The sequence below is a fragment of the Lycorma delicatula genome, chromosome 5, assembly GCF_047948215.1.
Source record: "Lycorma delicatula isolate Av1 chromosome 5, ASM4794821v1, whole genome shotgun sequence".
Classification (NCBI taxonomy): Eukaryota; Metazoa; Arthropoda; class Insecta; order Hemiptera; family Fulgoridae; genus Lycorma; species Lycorma delicatula.
The window spans coordinates 166741418-166761889 of record NC_134459.1 but is presented as its reverse complement, the minus strand read 5'-3'; the positions used below and the strand labels follow the sequence as shown (position 1 = coordinate 166761889).

Here is a 20472-nt window from a genome sequence, read left to right as displayed (position 1 = left end):
CGACTTCAATGTTAGTCTCGCTTGCCTTAGCCCACACTTGGATTCTGTAGGTGCAAATAGGTTTCAGGACCGTTGAGTACAACAACTGCTTGTTAGGTAATGATTGTTGACACCCACTTCTAGCAACCAAGAAACCTCCTTGAACTTAATGTTAAATTGCATCCTTTTCTCCCTGCCATGACTTCACATCAGTGGCGATAATAATTAAGTCTTACGTATCATATGCTGTTAGTATTTCCAATATTAATTAATAATTCCTAAAATATTACGTAATAATTTTGGTAAGATAATATTTTTTTTTTATTTTTTTTTTCAGAAATAAAATATGTCTTTAGAAACTGTTCCTTTGGTGGATATGACAGATATACATGAAAGTAAGTAAGTACTAAAAAGTATTTATGATAGTAGTTACAAAAAGTAAGTAAGTAAGTATTAATGTTACTTTTTTTTTTTTTTAACTGAATTTTTACGGGCATCGACTGCTAAGGTCATTAGCCCTTGTCACATTCTTTAAAAGAAATTACTATCTCCATCAGGATCGTCATATGTGAGGGTGTAAAGGGCCGTTACATTTTATTTAAAAACACAAACTTCACAATAAACATTAAAACATGAAAGACAAGGACAATCACAAACACTTACGGGGTGTAAAGGGCCCCAATATTAAAATTTGAGATAGGTTCTCAAAAGACCATGAACTTAAAATTAAAATTAAACTAATCAATACCATATCTTTCTTTCTTCTACGAAGTCTCATTTATAGTTTGCTTAAGCACCCTCGGGGCGACCAGAACCGCCGTTGAGCAGTATATCAGTCGTGCCAGGGTGCCGTGGCAGTTGAATCCTTCTTATATCAGGCCATAGGCATGCACGGCGTACACCCATAGCCTCGCGCCCTCAATCCACCCTTGAGGGTCCCCCATGCCATCATCGGACACACCCCGACTCACTGCTCTTGAATGCAGCTGAGCCAAAATGGCCTAGGCAAGAGGGCTACCTCCCATCACTATACGTGCCACGCTTCGATACTCCCTTATATGTATATATAGAACTACCGCTTAGAGTATCTCTTACCACAGCTTTAAACTTTCATTTTATAGACTTTTAAGAAGTCCACTGGCGTGTAAAAATGCAACTATATTTTCTTCATTTCCATTATCCAGATCAGCACTAATATCATTTATAAGACGAAACCTCTTTCTGAGGTCGTCATATTGGTACACTCTTCTATTAGATGCTTGATTGTCAGTGTTATATTACAAACACCGCACATTGGTCTCACTTCGCCGGTTAACAAATATAAATTTGTTAATCGCGTGTGACCGATTCTAAGTCTGGTCACCGCTACTTGTTCACGGCGAGTCAACTTATAGTCGCTTTTCCATTTATAAGGAGAAGTTTTAACCGAGTTTAATTTTGTATTTAAACTCCTCCATTCAGCGTTCCACTTGTTTCTTACTATGTTGGTTAGACGGTTTTTAACATCTGCCACTCTTACAGGAAATGCATCCAAGTCATCACAGACTGTTGCCTTTCTGGCAGCTTCGTCTGCGATTTCATTACCTATAATACCAGCATGCCCTGGAGTCCATACAAATACGCATCGCTGTCCTCGTTGTTTTAGTACGTATAAAATGGACAGGATGTTTGCAATTAGGACATCCTTAATGTTCTTGTTCCGAATTGCGACGAGTGCACTTAATGAATCGGAACATGTTAGCACTTTCTCTTCGCAATAGTGTTCAGTGTAGCGAAGAGCATGCTGAATTGCAGTGAGTTCTGCTGTGTAGACACTGGCCACATCTGGCAGTCTCCAAGAGTGGGCTTCTTCATTTACATATATCGAGCATCCAACACCATGTTCGGTTTTAGAACCGTCAGTATAAATTCTAATATGTTCTTCGTAACCACTGACGGTTGCTAAAAATTCCTGCTGGATGATCACTGCTGGTTTCTTTTTTATTTCTCCTTGAGAGAGATCCAACCTTGTATTTACCGCTGGCAAGAGCCATGGCGGTATTTCTCTAGTAGAAATTGCTAGTGTCTCTGGTATAGCAATTTCATATTTTCTTCTTAATTCGTGGTACCTAATTCCGGTTGGTCTGGAATAGGTAGCACGATGTTCATATACTGCAGCCATAGGATGATTCGTAAACAATTTATTATTTATATGAGCAGGGAAAGCCCATACATTTGCTGCATATCTTAACAAAAGGATCTCTCTTCTATAATGTAGTGGCATTATTCCGCCTTCAGACATTAGACTAGCCGCCGGACTTGTGCGGAAAGCGCCTGTTGCATATCTTATTCCGCTATTATGAACTACGTCTAACTTTCTTAAGTGCGACTTTCTAGCGGATGAATATACGTTACATCCGTAGTCTAGTTTAGATTGAACCAATGCTTTATACAATCTCAATAATGTCTCTTTGTCTGAGCCCCAATTTAAATTCGATAAACATTTTATAATGTTTAGGGCTCTTTTGCATCTATCACTCAAGTCCTGTATATGTAATCCCCATGTAAGGGATTTATCCAATACTAGTCCTAAATATCTTACGCTATCTTTATATTGTATTGGATTATCGTCAATTGTCAACGCAGGACTTTGATGAGGAATTCTCTTCCTACAAAAGTGTACACAGCACGTTTTCTCTGGTGAGAATTGGAATCCTGTATTCCTTGCAACTTCATTTAGAGCATTGATCGCTCGTTGCAATTTGTACCTCACCATAGCAGTCTTGTTGCTGGCATACACAATTGCCAGATCATCAACATAGACGCTTTTGCTGATTTCTACTGGAATGGCTTGTATCAATTTATTAATGGCAATGGTAAAAAAGGTACCGCTCAACGGCGAACCCTGCGGTATGCCATTTTCCAAGATTCTTTCACATGAATATTCATTTTTGACGCGTACTTGGAAGGTACGGTCATTCATGTAGTTGCTGAGCAGTATAGGCAGATTGCCACGAATGCCCCATTCATGTATCTGGAGCATTATACCATGACGCCAGGTCATATCGAAAGCCTTCTGAAGATCAAAGAAGACTCCGACACAATGTTTCCTTTTAATAAAGCAGTTATATATAATGTCCTCTAAGCTGATCATTTGATCAGTGGTAGAATGGTATTGCCGAAAACCTGCTTGATACGGTGGTATTCAGCTGCCTGATCATATTATAATGGATTTCATCCGGACCAGCAGCTGTGTTACCTGCTTTTTCCAACGCTTTCGCGAGTTCTTCCATTTGAAATGGTACATTATATGAGTAATTATACTCAGTTCTAAAATTTAGTAGACCTTCGAGTTCTTCTTTTTTGGTTCGAAAACCTTCCTCGTAGTTGGCCGTTCTGCTGGCCTTTTCGAAGTGATTGGATAACAGCTCTGCGATTTCATATGGAGTGTCTTTTATTTCATCTTCATCTTGAAGGCTAGTTATGGGAGCAAAATCATTACGCCCACAAATCGCCTTCACTTTCCTCCAAACATCTGATGCAGTAGTAGTTTTGTCGATGGATGACACGTATTGCTGCCAGGATCGTTCTTTCGAGTCTATCATAAGACGTTTTGCATACGCCCTGTATTTCTTAAAGGCAACAAGATTTTCTATACTAGGACGCTTCTTAATGGCGTTATACGCCCTTTTCTTTGTTTTTATAGCTTCAAATATTTCATCGTTCCACCATGGAACGGGTTTTTTTCGTAAGTTTCCCAGATGTTTTGGGAATATATCTCGATGCCGATTCAATTATTGCATTTGTTATGGCGTCGACATCGTCTCCGATAACTCCAGTTGTTTCTGGGAGTATCGTTCTAGCTGTGAAGCTCGTCCAGTCTGCCTTCTCAAATAACCATCTTTTAGGGATGGGATATATTGTTCTTGTAACATCAGTTACAATTTGCACCGGGAAATGATCGCTTCCATGCAGATCATCTATGACATGGAAGCTGTACTTTGGTGCTATCGATCCGCTTATAAGTGCAAGATCTATACAGGACGTCGATCCATCTCTGGCATTGAAAAAGGTTCCTGATCCGTCGTTTAAAATAATAAGTTCTGAATTCATCAGGAACCCTTCCAGTTCTCTTCCACGGGGATCTACTCGATCTGATCCCCAAAGAGAATTATGAGCATTAAAGTCACCCACCAGTAAAACAGGTGGGGGAAGCTCGGAAATTAGTCTTGCTATGTCATCCTTATTCCAATCAAAATACGGCAAGTATATGCTGCAGACAGTGACCTGGAGCGGACGCTTCATTCTAACGGCGACCGCTTGTAGGTTAGTGTTTAGAACAACCGCTTCGGTGGTAGCTCTAGTCGATGTTAATATAGCTACTCCACCTCTAACTCTTACAATTGGCGGTTGATCTCGCCGAAATATATCGAATCCTTTAATTTAAAATTTTCATTTCGGCGGAAATGCGTTTCTAGCAGACATATACAAATCGGGTCTACGTCATGTACCAAGCGTTGGAGCTCATGGATGTTTGAAAAACATCCATTAATGTTCCATTGTACAATCGACTCGCTAATTTTTAATTAAATTATTGTCTGGGTTTTCCTCTCGGCCATCCCTTTTTCCTTTTCTTCTTCATCCTACGAACAGCATCGTGTTCGCGGAGAAGGTCGTCGCCTGTAAGGCTTCCGGTCTCCGTATCGGAGACCACCGAAGCCGCCGACGACGACGGGCATGGATCGGCGCCGGTTTCAGGCGCCGATTGAGAGGCGGCAAACAGGCCGCTCCCCAACACGGGGGTTGCACCGGTCACCGCCTGTGGGAGGGGGGACACTCGCCCCCCCTGTGTGATTTTTTGTGGCCTCTGAGGCTTAGAGGCCACTTCAGTTACAGGAGGCTTGGGAGCCTCCATAACAGTCTCTGTAGGTATCACCTTTTTCTTTTCATCAAGAATCTCGCTGAGACGGACTTGATATTCTGGTTTGGTGTCCGTTTTTCTTTTCTGGAGGAGCAACTTTCACTTTTATCGACTTATCTTCAGCAGGCTGTACCACTATCTTTGGCTTAACAAATTCTTTATTGCCAAAAGGTTTCATCTTGTTTTCGATGATCCTCTCAATCATGTTAGCCAAAGTAGGCGGAAGTTTATTTATAATTTGAGCCTCATCTACAGCAATCGGAGCAGGAGCAGGAACAGTAGCCGCAGCCTGAGCATAAGATGTTGTTGCTCTAGGTTTGCGGGCGTTAACAATCTTTTTGGCTTCGATGTAGCTGACTTTCTGCAGGGTTTTAATTTCCTGCACATCTACTTCTTCTTTGTAGACATGACAATTCCTGGATCTACATGAATGCTGTCCCTTGCAATTGATGCATGTAGGGGGCTCTTTACACGGCTCTCCCTCATGCACCTCTTCGCCGCACACGCATATTTGATAGCGCTTTACCGCTCTCACATTTGATAGCGGTGTGGCCAAAACGTTGGCACTTGAAGCATCGCATAGGTTGCGGGATAAATGCCCGCACATCCAATCGATGTATCCCCGCTCTAATCTTCTCTGGCAAGGTAGGCCGGTTAAATGTGAGAACATGAGAGGCTGAAGGTAGGACTTCGCCATTCCTCCTCATGTTCAATCGGCGACACTCAATTACTCCCTGTGATGACAACTCGTCAACAGTTTCTTGCTCCGTGCAATTTAGAAGATCCCGACAGACGACCACACCTCTTGAGGTGTTGAGCGTACTGTGGGGATCGACATGTACAACCAGTTCTCCAATCTTTTTAAGCCCCAAAATCTTTTGAGACTGGACTTCATTTACAGTCTCAACATGAAGTCCCATGAAGGTCTTCCTTATTTCTTTTACAGGTCCACCAGCGCATTTGGTTATCTCCCGAGCGATGAGAAAAGGACTCACCCTCGAGAAATTTCCATCCTCCTTTGTAATGACCAAATATTTGGGTTTCGGTACATTATTACTTTTAAAAAAGCTTTTTGTAAGCTTTTTCTAGCCTCAATCTCAATCCTTTTAGTTTCCGCACTTTTTCTCCGTTTTGCTTCAGGCGAAACGGCCGGTTCTAAACGAGGGTGTTTGCGTGAACCCTCTGCCACGTTTAGTTGTTCAGTTTCCATGAACAAATAATCCCTTCTGTAGTAAGGCTAGCCGCCGGGGTACACCCCCACTCCAGGGCTACCAACCCTGGAGGTCCGTTCCGGTACTCCGGTGGAACCGGCATATGTCCTGGCAGAGAGCGGATGCGCAGTCTCTGCACTGACTCCAGGCCCCTACACACCGAAGCTTTCAGGGCTCCCATGCTCCGAACATGGGCACCTTAACTACATGCTTGCCATCGCGGGGGGCATGTGGACGACGAAAGGTCTCCGTTACACCTGCAAATAACTTTGACCGTGGCCGCCACATCGCCAGCTCTAAGTTTGGTATATGTCCACATCCTAATCAACAAATTGTTCATATCCTGCAGGTAGCCGAAAAATCCAATCCATGAGGGAACCTGAAGGTGGAAACAGGTCAAAAGAAAAGCATATCCGAGGAATTTACTCGGAGCCCCGTTAGCCAGCTATATGTATTGTACATAAGTACGGCTGTTACCGCCATGGACGTGGAACGTAGATGTTGTGTTCCGGACGTGGGGATTACCTACCTCAGGGCATTAATGTTACTAATATCATTTATAGAAGTTTTTTCTTAAAAATATTCTATTTAGTTCTAAAACTAAAAAATATTCCGTTGTATTAATATAAAAAGGGAAAGGTGTTTAAAAAAAACAAAATAAAAATATAAGAAAAGATATAAGGGGAACGATATTTCTCATTGAATTCTGTTACCGAGGCCTGTTGTTTGGTTCAAGGAGATGTATCGTGTATACCTGTTTTGTAATTCATATATTAACAGCCGTTACGTATTTGACAAATATACTTATTTACCCACAACAAAGTAACCGGTGAATTTATGGAGTAGGAAAGAATATAAATAGAGTGAATACCTAGGTCTACGTTATGAAGTTAACATAATATTCTCTGAAAATGTCAGCTGATTGAGACAAATCAATGAAGTTGTAAAATCGGATTCAGCCTAGATTCTTTTATATTGAGGACTCAAATCTTCTGAAGTAGACTGTGCGTATTGTTTTTCTGGTGGGCAGAAAGTGTGGATGTCTTCCAGTATCTTTTTGAACAAGTCGTTCTCCAGACGGCGGCATCCCAATTCACGCATATTTTTGTTTTTACCTGCTGCACACATACTCTCTACTGTTTGCGTATGCGTTCCAAAAACAGAGTCAGCAAAAATTTCACTATAGATGCTAGAGTAGTATATTCATATCGGGGTTTGAGTGCGTTCCAAAACCGAATTCGGTCTTGGAAGAAGTATCCTTCGGATATAAGTTTGCTCACGGATGGCAGATCCGTGATCTGCTATAGTTCGATTTCGGTTCGATGCCCCTTGTATGAGACACCCTCTTTGATAATGCTTATGACATAAGTATAAAGTATATTTTTATCGACATCATATTATCGTTATTTGTGTATTTTTTCTTTTGCAGAAACTCAACAGCAGCCGATTTACTGGCTCGTCACGTATTAATTGAAAAAGTGACATTTTCAAAACTGAAAAGAATGAAAATATTAGAAAGTTACCCTCCAACTCACTAACAAAAGGCATAATTTTATTATAACAATAACTTGATGACCGCGACATTTACTCCAATAAGAAATCACGAATACAGCATTGTGGTTATAACAGGAATTCCGCTTTTGTTATCTTAACCTTCTCCCATCAAAATGCTCCGCGCTTCTTAGCGCTCCGCGAAAATCTGTTGGTATCTGATTGCCTCCCTTCGTAGTCTTATGCTACCCTCTTGTGAAAAAAAATTACAGTATATTAACAAGATTTAACAGATTCTGACAAAACAAAAAACGTTACGATTGGTTATTTTTTATGCCTGTAACAACAAAAAAATTGAAACCGTACAAAAATTAAGATAATTAAATTCCAGAATTTTTTTGTGCATTTCTACCGCGTTTTTTATTAGCGAATTTTTTTTTTTAATTGTGTTTATGAAACATGGTTTGGTGATTAAAAAAAAAAAATACTTTCAAGCAAATCGGTTGAATGTTTGGCAAAATATGATTAAAAACCAGTGTCATAAATCACAAATTAATTAGCAAATCAGTTTCAGGAAATTTTTATAGTTATTTATTTTTTCTTAGCGTTACATATAATGTAAAAATTTATTACGTGAAAAATTACGTTTTTTTAAAACAGAGTATTGCTATTACACGCCAGGGGGGGGGGATAAAGTTCATGAAACGCATAAATAATTACCCCAGTAATTAGAAGCTATACGGTACAAACAACAGGTATTTTTTATGTTACTATGTATACAAAATCTTAATATAAAATAAGAAATTACGAGCGTGCACTAGTTTTTACCCCAAAACATAAAAAAATCGTTATATGGGAGATTCCCCCCAAAAAACAAAAGAATGAAATAGATGACAAATAATAAATCACCTAAACAAATAAAATGAAGTAATAAATTTATAAATAAAAAGCACTTACCCCTAGTTTGTGATATTTTGGCGTGTGTCATACACGAGAAAGCATCCATCTATGCAGAGTGGTACCTCACAAGCCACACACCTCCAGACAGATCTTACGCGAATGCCGTTTGCCGAGCACACAACGCATTGTCTAAAACTGTTTGTTCCCTCACGTTTAGGAAAATGTCTTGCTTCACAACTTTCAAGACGTAACAATTCACGATTTCTTACATAAGATCCTCGTGCAGAAAATCCCGTAGAAGAAGATGAAACAAGCTCTTTCAAAACCTCATTTCGAAACCATCTGAAGGATTGGTTCTTCTCAATCTTATTGACTGACTTGTAAGCCATATAAGCATTGACAAGGAGCATATAAAAAATGTGAAAAAAAATTTTTTTCGTCCATTTTGTCATGCGCCTATGTAAGTAATAGCTTGAAGACAGACGATGAGATAGATCAACAGCCCCCTTGTAATTATTGTAGTTTACAATCATTACAGGTCTCACGACATTTTCTGTACCGCGAATTGTTACACTGTATTTATCCTCTTCAGCAGGCCCATGAATAGAAGACAGAAGTGATACCATTCGCTTGTCATTGAATAGAATACAAGATATTCCATCCAGTGTCGTACGACAGGCTAACCGGTGTCTGGTCAAACCTAATTGTTTACGACTGTTTCGTGTGAATTCAGCTGGCATTCCAGCACGATTGGATCGAGCTGTTCCACAAGCTAGAATTCCCACATCCTTCAGTCGTCGATATAATTACAGGGATGAAAAGAATTGTCCATATACAAATGATATCCACAATTTTTATAACCTGCAATTAGATTGATAACTGTACGTTCAGTAATCGTTTCGTTTACAATTAGTTCCTCTCGTTGTCTCCCGAGATATACATTCATATCGAATGTGTACCCAGAATTATCGCAAAGTCTGTAAACCTTTATCCCAAAGCGCTTTCGTTTACTAGGTATATACTGCCGAAGCAATACTCTACCCTTGTAGGCGCATAAAACCTCATCAACTACGATTTGTTGTAGTGGATTACAGAGTTCACGAGATAAAGTGAAATATTTGAAATTGACGTGCAATTTCAAATATTTCGCGTACTCTTCAGAGACGGTCATAGTTACCAGTTTGTATTTCTGATTCTATTGGTGGATCCTGGTTAGTGAAGTGTAAATACTTCAAAATATGAAGAAATACATATCTCGGTAATGTATTCCCTAACCAAGCGATATGGGAAACCTCGTCAATTGACCAGTATTCTTGTAAAGTGTGTCTTACAGTATGACCCATTTCCAAGATGATTGCAAAGAAACGTTTCATCTGACTAACGTCACATTGAATTCTGTCCTTAGGTAATGGTCCATCAGGTATACGGCTTTGAAAATACAAATTTGTTTGTAATGTTACCTTTTCAAAGATAGCCCCAAAAAACAACATAAATACGGCAAACGGCGTCTGCTCATGAATACGGGGATCAGGAATATATTCATGCACATTCTGTAAATTCCTACGACGCTTCTTAGGCCGACCTCTCTTACGAGGAGCGGATTTAGCCAAGAGATCGGGATTCTTTACAAATGCACCTGGTTTCGGAGCCGTAAAAGACAAACGGTTTAGTTTGTCATATTTACACCTACCAGTACAAACTAACCAGGGATTTCCAAGAACCGGCAGACGACCTTCCAACTTGTAACCTTCGTCATCTAACTGTTTCGTCATTGTGGGCCCGGTCAGTTTGATTTTCTTGTAACTCCGCCGTGCCAAGTTCCTCATCTTGGAGAAAAAACTCAACAGCTGGTTGCATTTCAAGATCCAACTGCACTGGAGAACGATAATGGATTTCATGTAATAGATTACAGTTTCCTTCAGCAGGTGGATGTAGAACTAAACCAGCTACATTTATTTTTTGTTCCGTGTCAGTATCACTACACGAATGACCTTGATCATCATCGTTCCGAACAATCGATACCCCTAAAATCAGTATTTTTGATGTCGTCCAAGCCCTCGAGATCGTCACTGTCATTTTCGTCATAATCTGAAAGTCCTTCGTCGAGAGCAAACCTAATCTGTTCGTCATTCATTGTGTCTCGATAAAAAAAAAAAACAAAAAAAAGGCAAATAAAAAAAAATCACAAATTTAAAAAAACGCCCAATATGTGAAAAAAAATCGCACTGAATAAATAAAAAAACCGATGTAATTTTGAAAAAAATAATGAAATAATTATTTTCAATAGCTGAAAACTACAGCTGTTTTTATTTTCCAAGAAAATGTGGCAATAATGGAGGCGCCTTCCTTGGTAAAATATTCCGGAGGTAAAATAGTCCCCCGTTCGGATCTCCGGGTGGGGACTACTAAGGAAGGGGTCACCAGAAAAGTAAAAAAAAACATTCTACGAGTCGGAGCGTGGAATGTTAAAAGCTTAAAAAAAGTTGGTATGGTAGAAAATTTAAAAAGGAAAATGGATAGGGTAAATGTGAATATAGTAGGAATTAGTGAGGTTCGGTGGGAAGTGGAAGGCGACTTTTGGTCAGGTGATTTTAGAGTAATTAACTCAGCGTCAAATAATGGGCAGGCCGTAGTATATATAGAGGTCCTAGCCCCCTTGAGGGTGAAGTGAACATTTCATCTTAGCTGACGACCTAATACGGTAATTGATTTCGTTTTTGGGCATAAAAAATTAGACTATGCATTTTATAAAAAATTCGATTTTCAGCTCTTTACCTTGACCCTTTCCTAAGGTACAGAGTACTGAAGGGTAATGGGAAGGGCAACCAAAAGGGATATGTTTGTTTACAGCAGGAGTATATCAGAGCTTCAACGTTAAGAACGAGGGGAACGCTGGAGAAAGAGGGCTTTTCAGGCTTAATTGTTATTTATTAGCATTATTCTCACAACAATGACGAAAACGAATACAACAGTGGGCCAGAGGAGCGGAGCCCCCTGGCCATCTGCTGTGAGCAAAGCGAGGCCTGACAACGTAGTATGTGTATATATATAAACTTTTAATATTATTTTAAAAAGAAAAACAAATAAAGAATAAAAATTTAATTGAAAAATTAAATATTTTAATTACAAATAACTACTAATAAAATTATCAAACCAAGTGAGAAAGTTTGCGTACAGATTTCTTGTTTCATGTTCCCAAAAAAAATCCCAAAGCTTTCTACAGTGATTTAATAATTTAAAACAAAATTAGTTTAATAAAAATAACAAAAATCTAAAGATAATACCTGCGCATCCTTAATGCACATACAAAAGTAATTATTCCATTTTTATTCACAAGAATATACAATACAGATTTTTATTCATACACACGTATTATAAACAAAACACACTTTTTTATTATATTTTATTTATAACTTAATGATTGATGCAAGAATTAGAATAAATACATTTCCACGTTGGAATGTCAAACACCATCTTTTAAAAAGTAGTGGTTGTAAAAATTCGGGTAGTTCCAGGTTCTACCATCCTAGACATTTAACTGAATAAAGAAAAAATAAAATTCGAAAGGATTTTATTTTTTTTTTTGTGGTTTGGCCAATTGTGAACCACGAACATTGATTTGATTTCATTTGTTCCTTCCTCACCATCAATTACTCATTTATTGTTTACAATTTTCATTTGTATTTAAAAAGTTAAAATTCTGCAGTTTTGAAATCTGCAAACAAATCTGTTTGATTTCATTGGGAATTCAGTTATAACCGAATTTTATTAAAATATCTCAATCAGTTTTCGAGATAAAAACTTCAATATCCAAACACAAAATGGCCGACAGATACACAAGTAGAGTTTCTAAAATTGCAGTTTTAAGGATTGTTTTCCCATACAAGGAAATTCTGTATATGTAAGTATAAAACAATAAACAAAGATTGTTTTCTGGAAATAAAAGAATATTATAAGCGTAAAATTAAAATAATATTTTTCATGTTGTAAACGTAAAAATATTTTAATTGGGCTTTGAAAATAAATTGGTATAAATTCCATATAAATACGCGTAGTAAAAAAAAAAAAATTATGAAAACATTTATTTAACAAGTATATTAGAATAAGTATGAAGCTTTATTTTATATCTGTTGTGTATTAATCGATTATTGTAAAAATCCTAAGCTACGTTAAAGGAATGTTCTATATCAAAAATTATAACGCAGGTAGCATGGATATGCTATGTCCTCTTAGCTGCATTATTTAATAAAAATATAATTTGTTTTTAAATAAATAGTTTTATATATTAATACACATTCACATTTTTAAAAATAATCTTTAATCAAATACGTTTTTAATCATTGAAGTACGTCGACAAATAAATAATTCTTGTACTAGTTAACAATAAAAGGAAATTTATTTACCAATATTACATTAAAAAAAACAAAAAAAAAAAAACGGTTTATGTATATAATCCTTGATTTATTGAATAAAAGACTTGAATTTAATTAGTATCTTCACTTCACAGGTATATAAGTTTAATAAAATAATGTGCAATGTAATACAATAATGCTAATAATATAATACATAAAATAACTAAACTTCAAAAGTAAAGCTAGTTTTGAATTAAAATTAGCTTAGATGTAAAAAGAAAATCTGAGGGTACAAAAACTAATAATTAATGGAAAAAAATATATATAAAAAAAAAACATGTTATTAATTTATTTCCATAGTAGAAATTTCCGTGTTTTTAAATTTTTTTAATGAATTGTTTTAATCTATTAAGTAGATGTTTGATTAAGCCAGAAGGATTTTGGGCAGAGTCTGGAAACTAAAAAAAAATACAGAAATTTCTATGCAGTTCATGCTAAAATATATATGCGTATTATTCTGATTAAAAAAATAATGAAAAAAATATCACATAAACATGATTCCGGAAAAGCTTTGTTTTCCAGTTACAGACAAAAAAAAATTACGCCGAAAGATTTCTGCATTAACGGTAAAATATTAACAGGAATAATATTTTCTCACCTGGATTATGTGTACTAAGCGGGAATCTATTAGATATACAGTCGAATAGGTATCTAAAAATTTACACAAGTGTATTCTTATAATAGAAAAAAGTTCGTAAGAATACAGATTCAAAATTAAAACCAAAATTTTAAAAGATATACATATATATTTTCAGAGCGTTTCAGTTTAATCGTCCCAGGCGATTTTCTCGTAAACTAAAAAAATTATTAAAAAAAAAAAATTAAAAATTTTAATTATTAAAAGATTAATAAAAAATTATTTACACAAAAGTTACTCAAATTAGAAGGGATCATCTCAAGATGACCTCGATGACCAATGAAAGAGAAGAAAATTTTACATTGGAATATGTAGTCACACATATGACGTTGGACCTTTTTTGAAGGTTATAAAAGAAGATAGTGTTATCGAGTTATACGTTTTTGAAGGTCATACAATATTCCTGGTGTATTTTTACTGCAGGCCATTTATTTATCTCGTAAACTACAGAAAAGGGCATAAAAATGACTTTACAATATATATGAAGCTGCTATGACACTAATAGATGAGTAAGTTGTTCTGGTACTGTGAACGTCTACGAAAAATTTTAAGTTTTACATTGTTACAAGAAAGTCCTGAAATCTTAGTCGATAGATAGAAGAGTCGCCACTCATTCGGTTATTTTTTTTTACTTTTGTTTGAAACATAAATTTGATGTATTAGAAGTCAACAAAGAATGGGATCTCATAAATACCTTATCAACAGGTTCCTATAGAATAAATTAACTTTATCAGTTGATCACATCAACACGATATATTTTTCGGTCTGAAGTTACTATTCGTGTTGGTACTGTCATTATTTATCTAGTGTTAGATCCAAAACAAGTGAAATGTTTACTAGGAAGTCTACTTCTAACAACAATCTAGATTACTACCTACACTAAAAATAAATATATGATGTTTCTAGGTAGAAATTAAAATATAAAAAAGAAAGCCCTTTAAAAATGTGTTTAAACGTACTAGGAGGTTTATTTTTTTCACATTATATTTAAAATTTAAACTAATAAGACATTATTTTATTTAAAATATAAACATATTAATAGATATTATTAATATGGCTACTTATCATAAGTAAAGTACAATTATTCATCAAAAATCTACCTCCTTCTGGTTTTTTTGCATTAAAAACAATTTTTTCTTGGATTTTTATAACATTAATTAGGAGTTCAACTTAGACAGATATTTAGTATAGATTTAAGAAAATGAATGAAGGGTTACAAATAAGGATTTTCTTCATAATTTCATTATTTTAGACATAAAATGGAAATAGAATTGACTAACTGAACGCTATTAATGAAATGCATTCACACGCAAACATACTCGTGTATTAGTCACATCAAATGAAAAGTCCAGTCTGGTAAAAATATTGTCATTTTATATTTAATTTAACGACAGAATTATTTTGGATATTTTGTTTAAATCGCAAAATGTATCTTTGTTCATCATTGTATAGGTATAATCTCAAATAATAACTTTCCCATCACGTATCTAAAAAGTGGATGTGTAAATTCAGAAAGCAACTCAGTAACTAAATATTTAAAATATTGAAATACAAAAACTAAAAACATTTTATTATATTTTATAAAGTATATGTCTTTTTTTAAATGAGTAAAAGTTTTTATTTAGATTATTCAATTCTTAAAATACGAATGAATAAAATAAAAGAAAACCATTAAACAGAGAAAGAAGCAAACAGAAATTATAAGGTTTCATAGATTTGTGAATTTGTTAACTACTTCGAATATAAAAAGATTGATAATTATTGAATCTATGTTTTCATCAAACGTTTATTTGTTTATACATACTATATTTAAAACTGCGTTCCTCATTGATCCAATATAAAAACTTTTTATAATCTGATCTATTTAGTTTGAATAGTGTTCCAGAAACAAAGGGCACTGTTCCGACTGATTATAGAGTTGTAAGATTAGAAAGAGAATGTCATATAATCACAGATCCGGAAGTCTATTGTTTTAAGCCTAAAACAAGTAAAATCTTTCGTCCTGATTTTTTCTTTAGGATAATATGAAACTAATAATAATTTATTTTACAAACTTTATACGTAATATTAGAGATTACTTGTAGTTTATTTTTGTAATTATCGTAATTGTATTGAAATAGATTAACAAATCTTTCTTTACGTATAATTAACACTTAAAACAAGAAAAAGCTATTGAACCATGATCTACTAAAGACAAACAAAAAAGAGAGAAACTGTCTGAGCGGGAAGGAAGAGACAAATAGTAAAGGGAATAAATTCATCAAAAATAGTTTGATTTAACTGTTGTGGTTTTATCACATACTTCAATAATAATGAAGTAACCATAATTTCAGTGAAGTAATTTTCCTGCAATAATACTCGGATAAGATACTCCTTTTAATCATGCACATTATCATTAAAAAAAAGAACTAATTTTTAAATAGTTTTCACAATTTTTGTTTGTTCTGTAGCTACACATTTTCCCATGAAATTAAATAAAAGAGGCGGTCTAAATGTATATAATATTTTTATATTAGGTCTCTCTAATTTTATTTTTATTAATACAAACTAAAAAGAGGGAAGAGTTGAATGAAATTGTTTTATCTAAAATCAACTATAATGCAAAAATGTTCGGAACTATAAAAAAAATTACAAAATCGATTGGCTAACGAAATGCCTTCCTTCGCAAATTAGTGGTAGTTTCTTATGCTTTATCTGATAGGTCCTAGATTTGCTATCTCAATTAAGCATGTAGGTTTTCATATATTTTAAAGCTTTCGGACCATATGTTCGCACACAAATTTCTAGCTTACGTAATATATTATTCATCAACTTAAAAAAAAAAAAACTTGTAGGATGATATCCATGACTACTTAAAAAAATAGTTATTCAGGATCGAACTGATAATGCATGAATAATAACTTAAATAACGAATTTAACAGCCTACCTAAACCCTTCAATATCGAATCTGGTGATTTTTCTTTATTTTTTTGTAGCCTCTGGGGCCAACACCGTTAGGTATTGCTTCGAGGATGAGATGAGTGTTTTTGTAGCGTGTAAAAATGGAATTTCTGACCGGTATTCAAACCCGGGACCTCTGGACGAAAGGCCGAGACGTTACTACTCGCGTCACTGAGACGGGCGCTACGAATCTGTTAAACACATTCAAATATATGATAAGAAAAATGATAAAGTTTTCAATATTACATTTTTAATCTTTTTTTTACGTCTCTTTGTTGTCGTTTTTTATATTTAATTTCCTCTTTGTAGATTCCAATTTGAACAAATGGCTTTTAACATCTACGCCAGTTCCAGTCATCGTAATCCTTGGGATATATTTACTTACAGTTTTAAAGATTGGACCAAAATTTATGGAAAAAAGAGAACCTTACAATATTAATGCAATTATGATGGTTTATAATTTATTTCAAATCATATATAATTCGTATTTTGTCGGATTGGTAAGTTTATATTTTTAATTTATTCTTAGAACACCATGTTCAAATTGAATACAAACAATAAATAATACATTATAAATATTACGCGCGTGTGTCTGCATATATTGGTATATAAAGAAACTTACCAAACAAATTTCCAAAAAAAAATAAAGGAATGCTAGATTGTAGAAGAATTAAAAACTGAAATAAAGAATACTTAGTTTCTAGTAAGAATAGTTAGTTTTGCCTAAACACATCTTGAAGCGATAAATTTTGAGTGTATTTTTGCACGAATGAGAAGTAGGAACACTGATAAAATAAGAATATAAAAAGTCCAGAGACGTCTAAAATAATTTTAACAGCTAGAGGGCTAGATGGAAGCATAACGGGTACAGTTAGATTAAAAAATTCGACAGGTTAGATATATCGTGAAGGAGAAAAGCTAATTAAACTGTAATAGAAGGACCAGAAAAAAAAACAAAAATTATAGAGAAGTAGAAGGGAGTAAAAATGAATGAAAATACAAAATGAATATTTTCAATTCAAAAGTCGCCCAAAAAAAAATCTGTTCATAAATTAACATTATTTTGGTCGGCCTCGGAGGTTCTGAGCGCATCAAAGCGACATTTTTATACGTTCAATATCTGGACGTAATCAAGTAGAATCCCACCACCTAAAGTGATGTTAAGGAAGAATAACATCAACGTAGCTGATGATATATTTACTAACGATGTTTAAAAACGATTCGTTAAATAAAGTATTTTAATTAGTTGCTAAAGGGAAGAAAACATAAAGGGCAAAAAAACAAATGATAACAGAGGAACAATTATTTCATAGAATAAACTGAAGGTGTTTGATGTTCAAGTTCCAATTCGTTACATAGAAAATATCAATTGTTTGTAAACAATTTCCATTATTATAAAGGTTTTTGTTTATTTCAAAATATCAACTCCGCGTTAAATGTATACCGTGGAAGAAGAGCCAGTTGAAATAAAGAGTTTTATTGAAGGTCTAAAACCGGCTAAAATTTACTCGCCAATATTAAAACAGTGTAGTAAAAAATATACTAACCGTGCAAATTTTTACAATAGGATCGATAAATCTGAATCGAAGAAAACAAGTGTCACAGAATTTCAACGTAGAAGACCGGGGAAGTTAAGACTAACGCTTTACAAACTCGTATTTATAATTTTATTCGCCATGACATAAACTTAAAGATTAAAAATGATTAACTGTCAAACAGTTAATCATCAATAATCATGCTATAAAATTTAACAAAACTCTCAATACGTACGAAACGTTCTGATTTTCTAAACAAAGAAGTTATTCTTCTGCAAGACAAAGCTCGTTACCACACCACTCGAAATTTACGGGAAATTCTGTAAAAGTCGGGTTAGGCGGTATTGCTTCATTCAACTTAGTCTCGATCCCGCTCGATCAGATTTTTATTTTTGTTTGGCTGTCAAAGAAATTTTTCGTCTCACCGAGTTCTTTACCCACTATCAAGTTAAGAATGCGTTAAAAAATTTGTCATGTTAAAAAAAGAGTATCATCAGTTTTCTAGAAAATTACCTTTTAATTTGATTATAAAAAAGAATCTCTAACCTTAACAGTGTTTCTAAGAAGTCAATTTCGAATATTGTATATATTAAAAATATGAAGGACCTTAGATTTTTGAGCGTTGGTAAAAATGTTTTTTAATGAAAATCTTATAACATTAAATTATTTTCCTTTCTTTTTCAATTTTTATACAATAATGAGAATTTTTTTGCCCTTTTTGAAACACAAATTTTATTTTATTTCTATTTATTAGTTAACTTAATTGATGAAAAAATAATTAATGAAGTAATTTATTTAATATCAACCAAAATATTTGTAATTTTTTGAAAACTTCAACCTCTAGCTAAAATGTTCTTCCGAAATCATCTTATTATTATAAAATATATTATAAAAATAAGATCAAATCACATGATTTTGAATATATTAAAAGCAAATTAAGAAAATAAAAAATTTATTGAGTACTTCAAGGTATAATTAATTAATTTTTTTTTTAACTTTTACTAAGGGTAAATTTATACCCACAGATGCGTTTTGTACTTCATCATTACAAAATTTGTTGTAACTAGACGAAAGGCAAAAAGTCAAAATACAAAGTAATTGTAAATGATTGAAGCAATTTGCTAACCCTGTATTCAAAATTAAGAACTAATGACAAATGTGAAAAAAAATTCATTTGATAAAATTAACAATAAAGTTTCATAACTCTATCATAAATTCTATCATATTTGTGGGAGAAATCTTCTATCAAATCGAAATGATAAAAGTAGAAGGATTGTGAAATATGTTTAAGATAAAGATGTGAGATAAATTTTTTAATATTTATAATGTTTGAGATAATAAATTTCACATATTTTTCAGTATCTTCAGTTAAAAAATACAATTCATTCTTAGTTAATACTTTTATCTTCACTTTTCATGATTTGAAAAACTGAATTTTCACTTTTCACACAAAAAGTGAATTCTATATAAACAAATGTCAAAATTTATATATAGTCAATAGAACTTAATTTTTAGTATAGTTAATCATAAATAATTTAAATACATACCTAATTACACATTTTTAATCAAATTTATTTGTTTTCACTTTGGTACATAATCTAATTTTCAGGTTCTCCTCAACAGGGAAGTACAGAGATATACGATTGAACACTTCTGTAGACCACTGCATTACACGAAGAATCCATTTAATGATGAAGTAAGTATTTCTTCTATTTTGTAAATTAAAAATTATATTACTAATTTCATCGTTTATATAGAAGTTCAGAAATCGGTCAGTAACATCAATTTATGTTAATACATCAAGTAAATATGTTCAACAAATCTAAATATTATACAGTTTTACGTAGATGATTTTCACGTAAATTTGCATTAAAATTTTCTTTTTGCAAAATTATATTTATATTTGTGAAAAGTATAATTAATTTAAAAATTGAAGGAAATTAAGTATTTTACCTATTTGTATATATTGTACTTGCATTTTATCAAGCAGTATTCTTTATTTATTTTAATATGCGAAAATAAATTTACATATTACGATTAAACATAAATTTTGTTAAGCCTATATTTTTTCTTCGTTTAACTATTTTATTTTCGATCGGTATCCCCAATAACAAATGCACAGTGTATGGTGCAAAATAATAATGCTGCAAAACGTGAAAGAGAGAGAAAAACAAATACAATAAAATTCTAAACACAGTATAATAAAATTAAAAGTATAAGATATAACTAACAATATTCACAAAGTCCGTAACAGAGAGCAAAAAAGGATAAATAAGTTAACACAACAATAAAACAAAGGAAAGGACAATATTGACTGCACAACAGCCTCAAGATTCAATTCATGACCAATTTTTCAAACTTTTCAGTCGTCTCACCTCTTGATTTATCAAGTAGGTTAACAGCCAGATTATTTTCATGCATGTTAAGCTTAAGTATATACTTCGAGTGTCGAAAATTCTATTGCTGT

General features: G+C 33.8%; 1 protein-coding gene across 1 annotated transcript in view; it reads left to right on the top strand.

Moving 5' to 3' along the window:
• Nucleotides 1–325: 325 nt before the first annotated feature.
• The window catches only part of LOC142325788 (very long chain fatty acid elongase 7-like), a 29684-nt gene continuing 9537 nt past the window's right edge, over nt 326–20472 (top strand). Inside the window, exons 1-2 of the mRNA XM_075367818.1 lie at nt 326–374; nt 16780–16970. Of these exons, the coding sequence (XP_075223933.1) occupies nt 326–374; nt 16780–16970 (240 nt within the window). The remainder of the gene's footprint in view (nt 375–16779; nt 16971–20472) is intronic.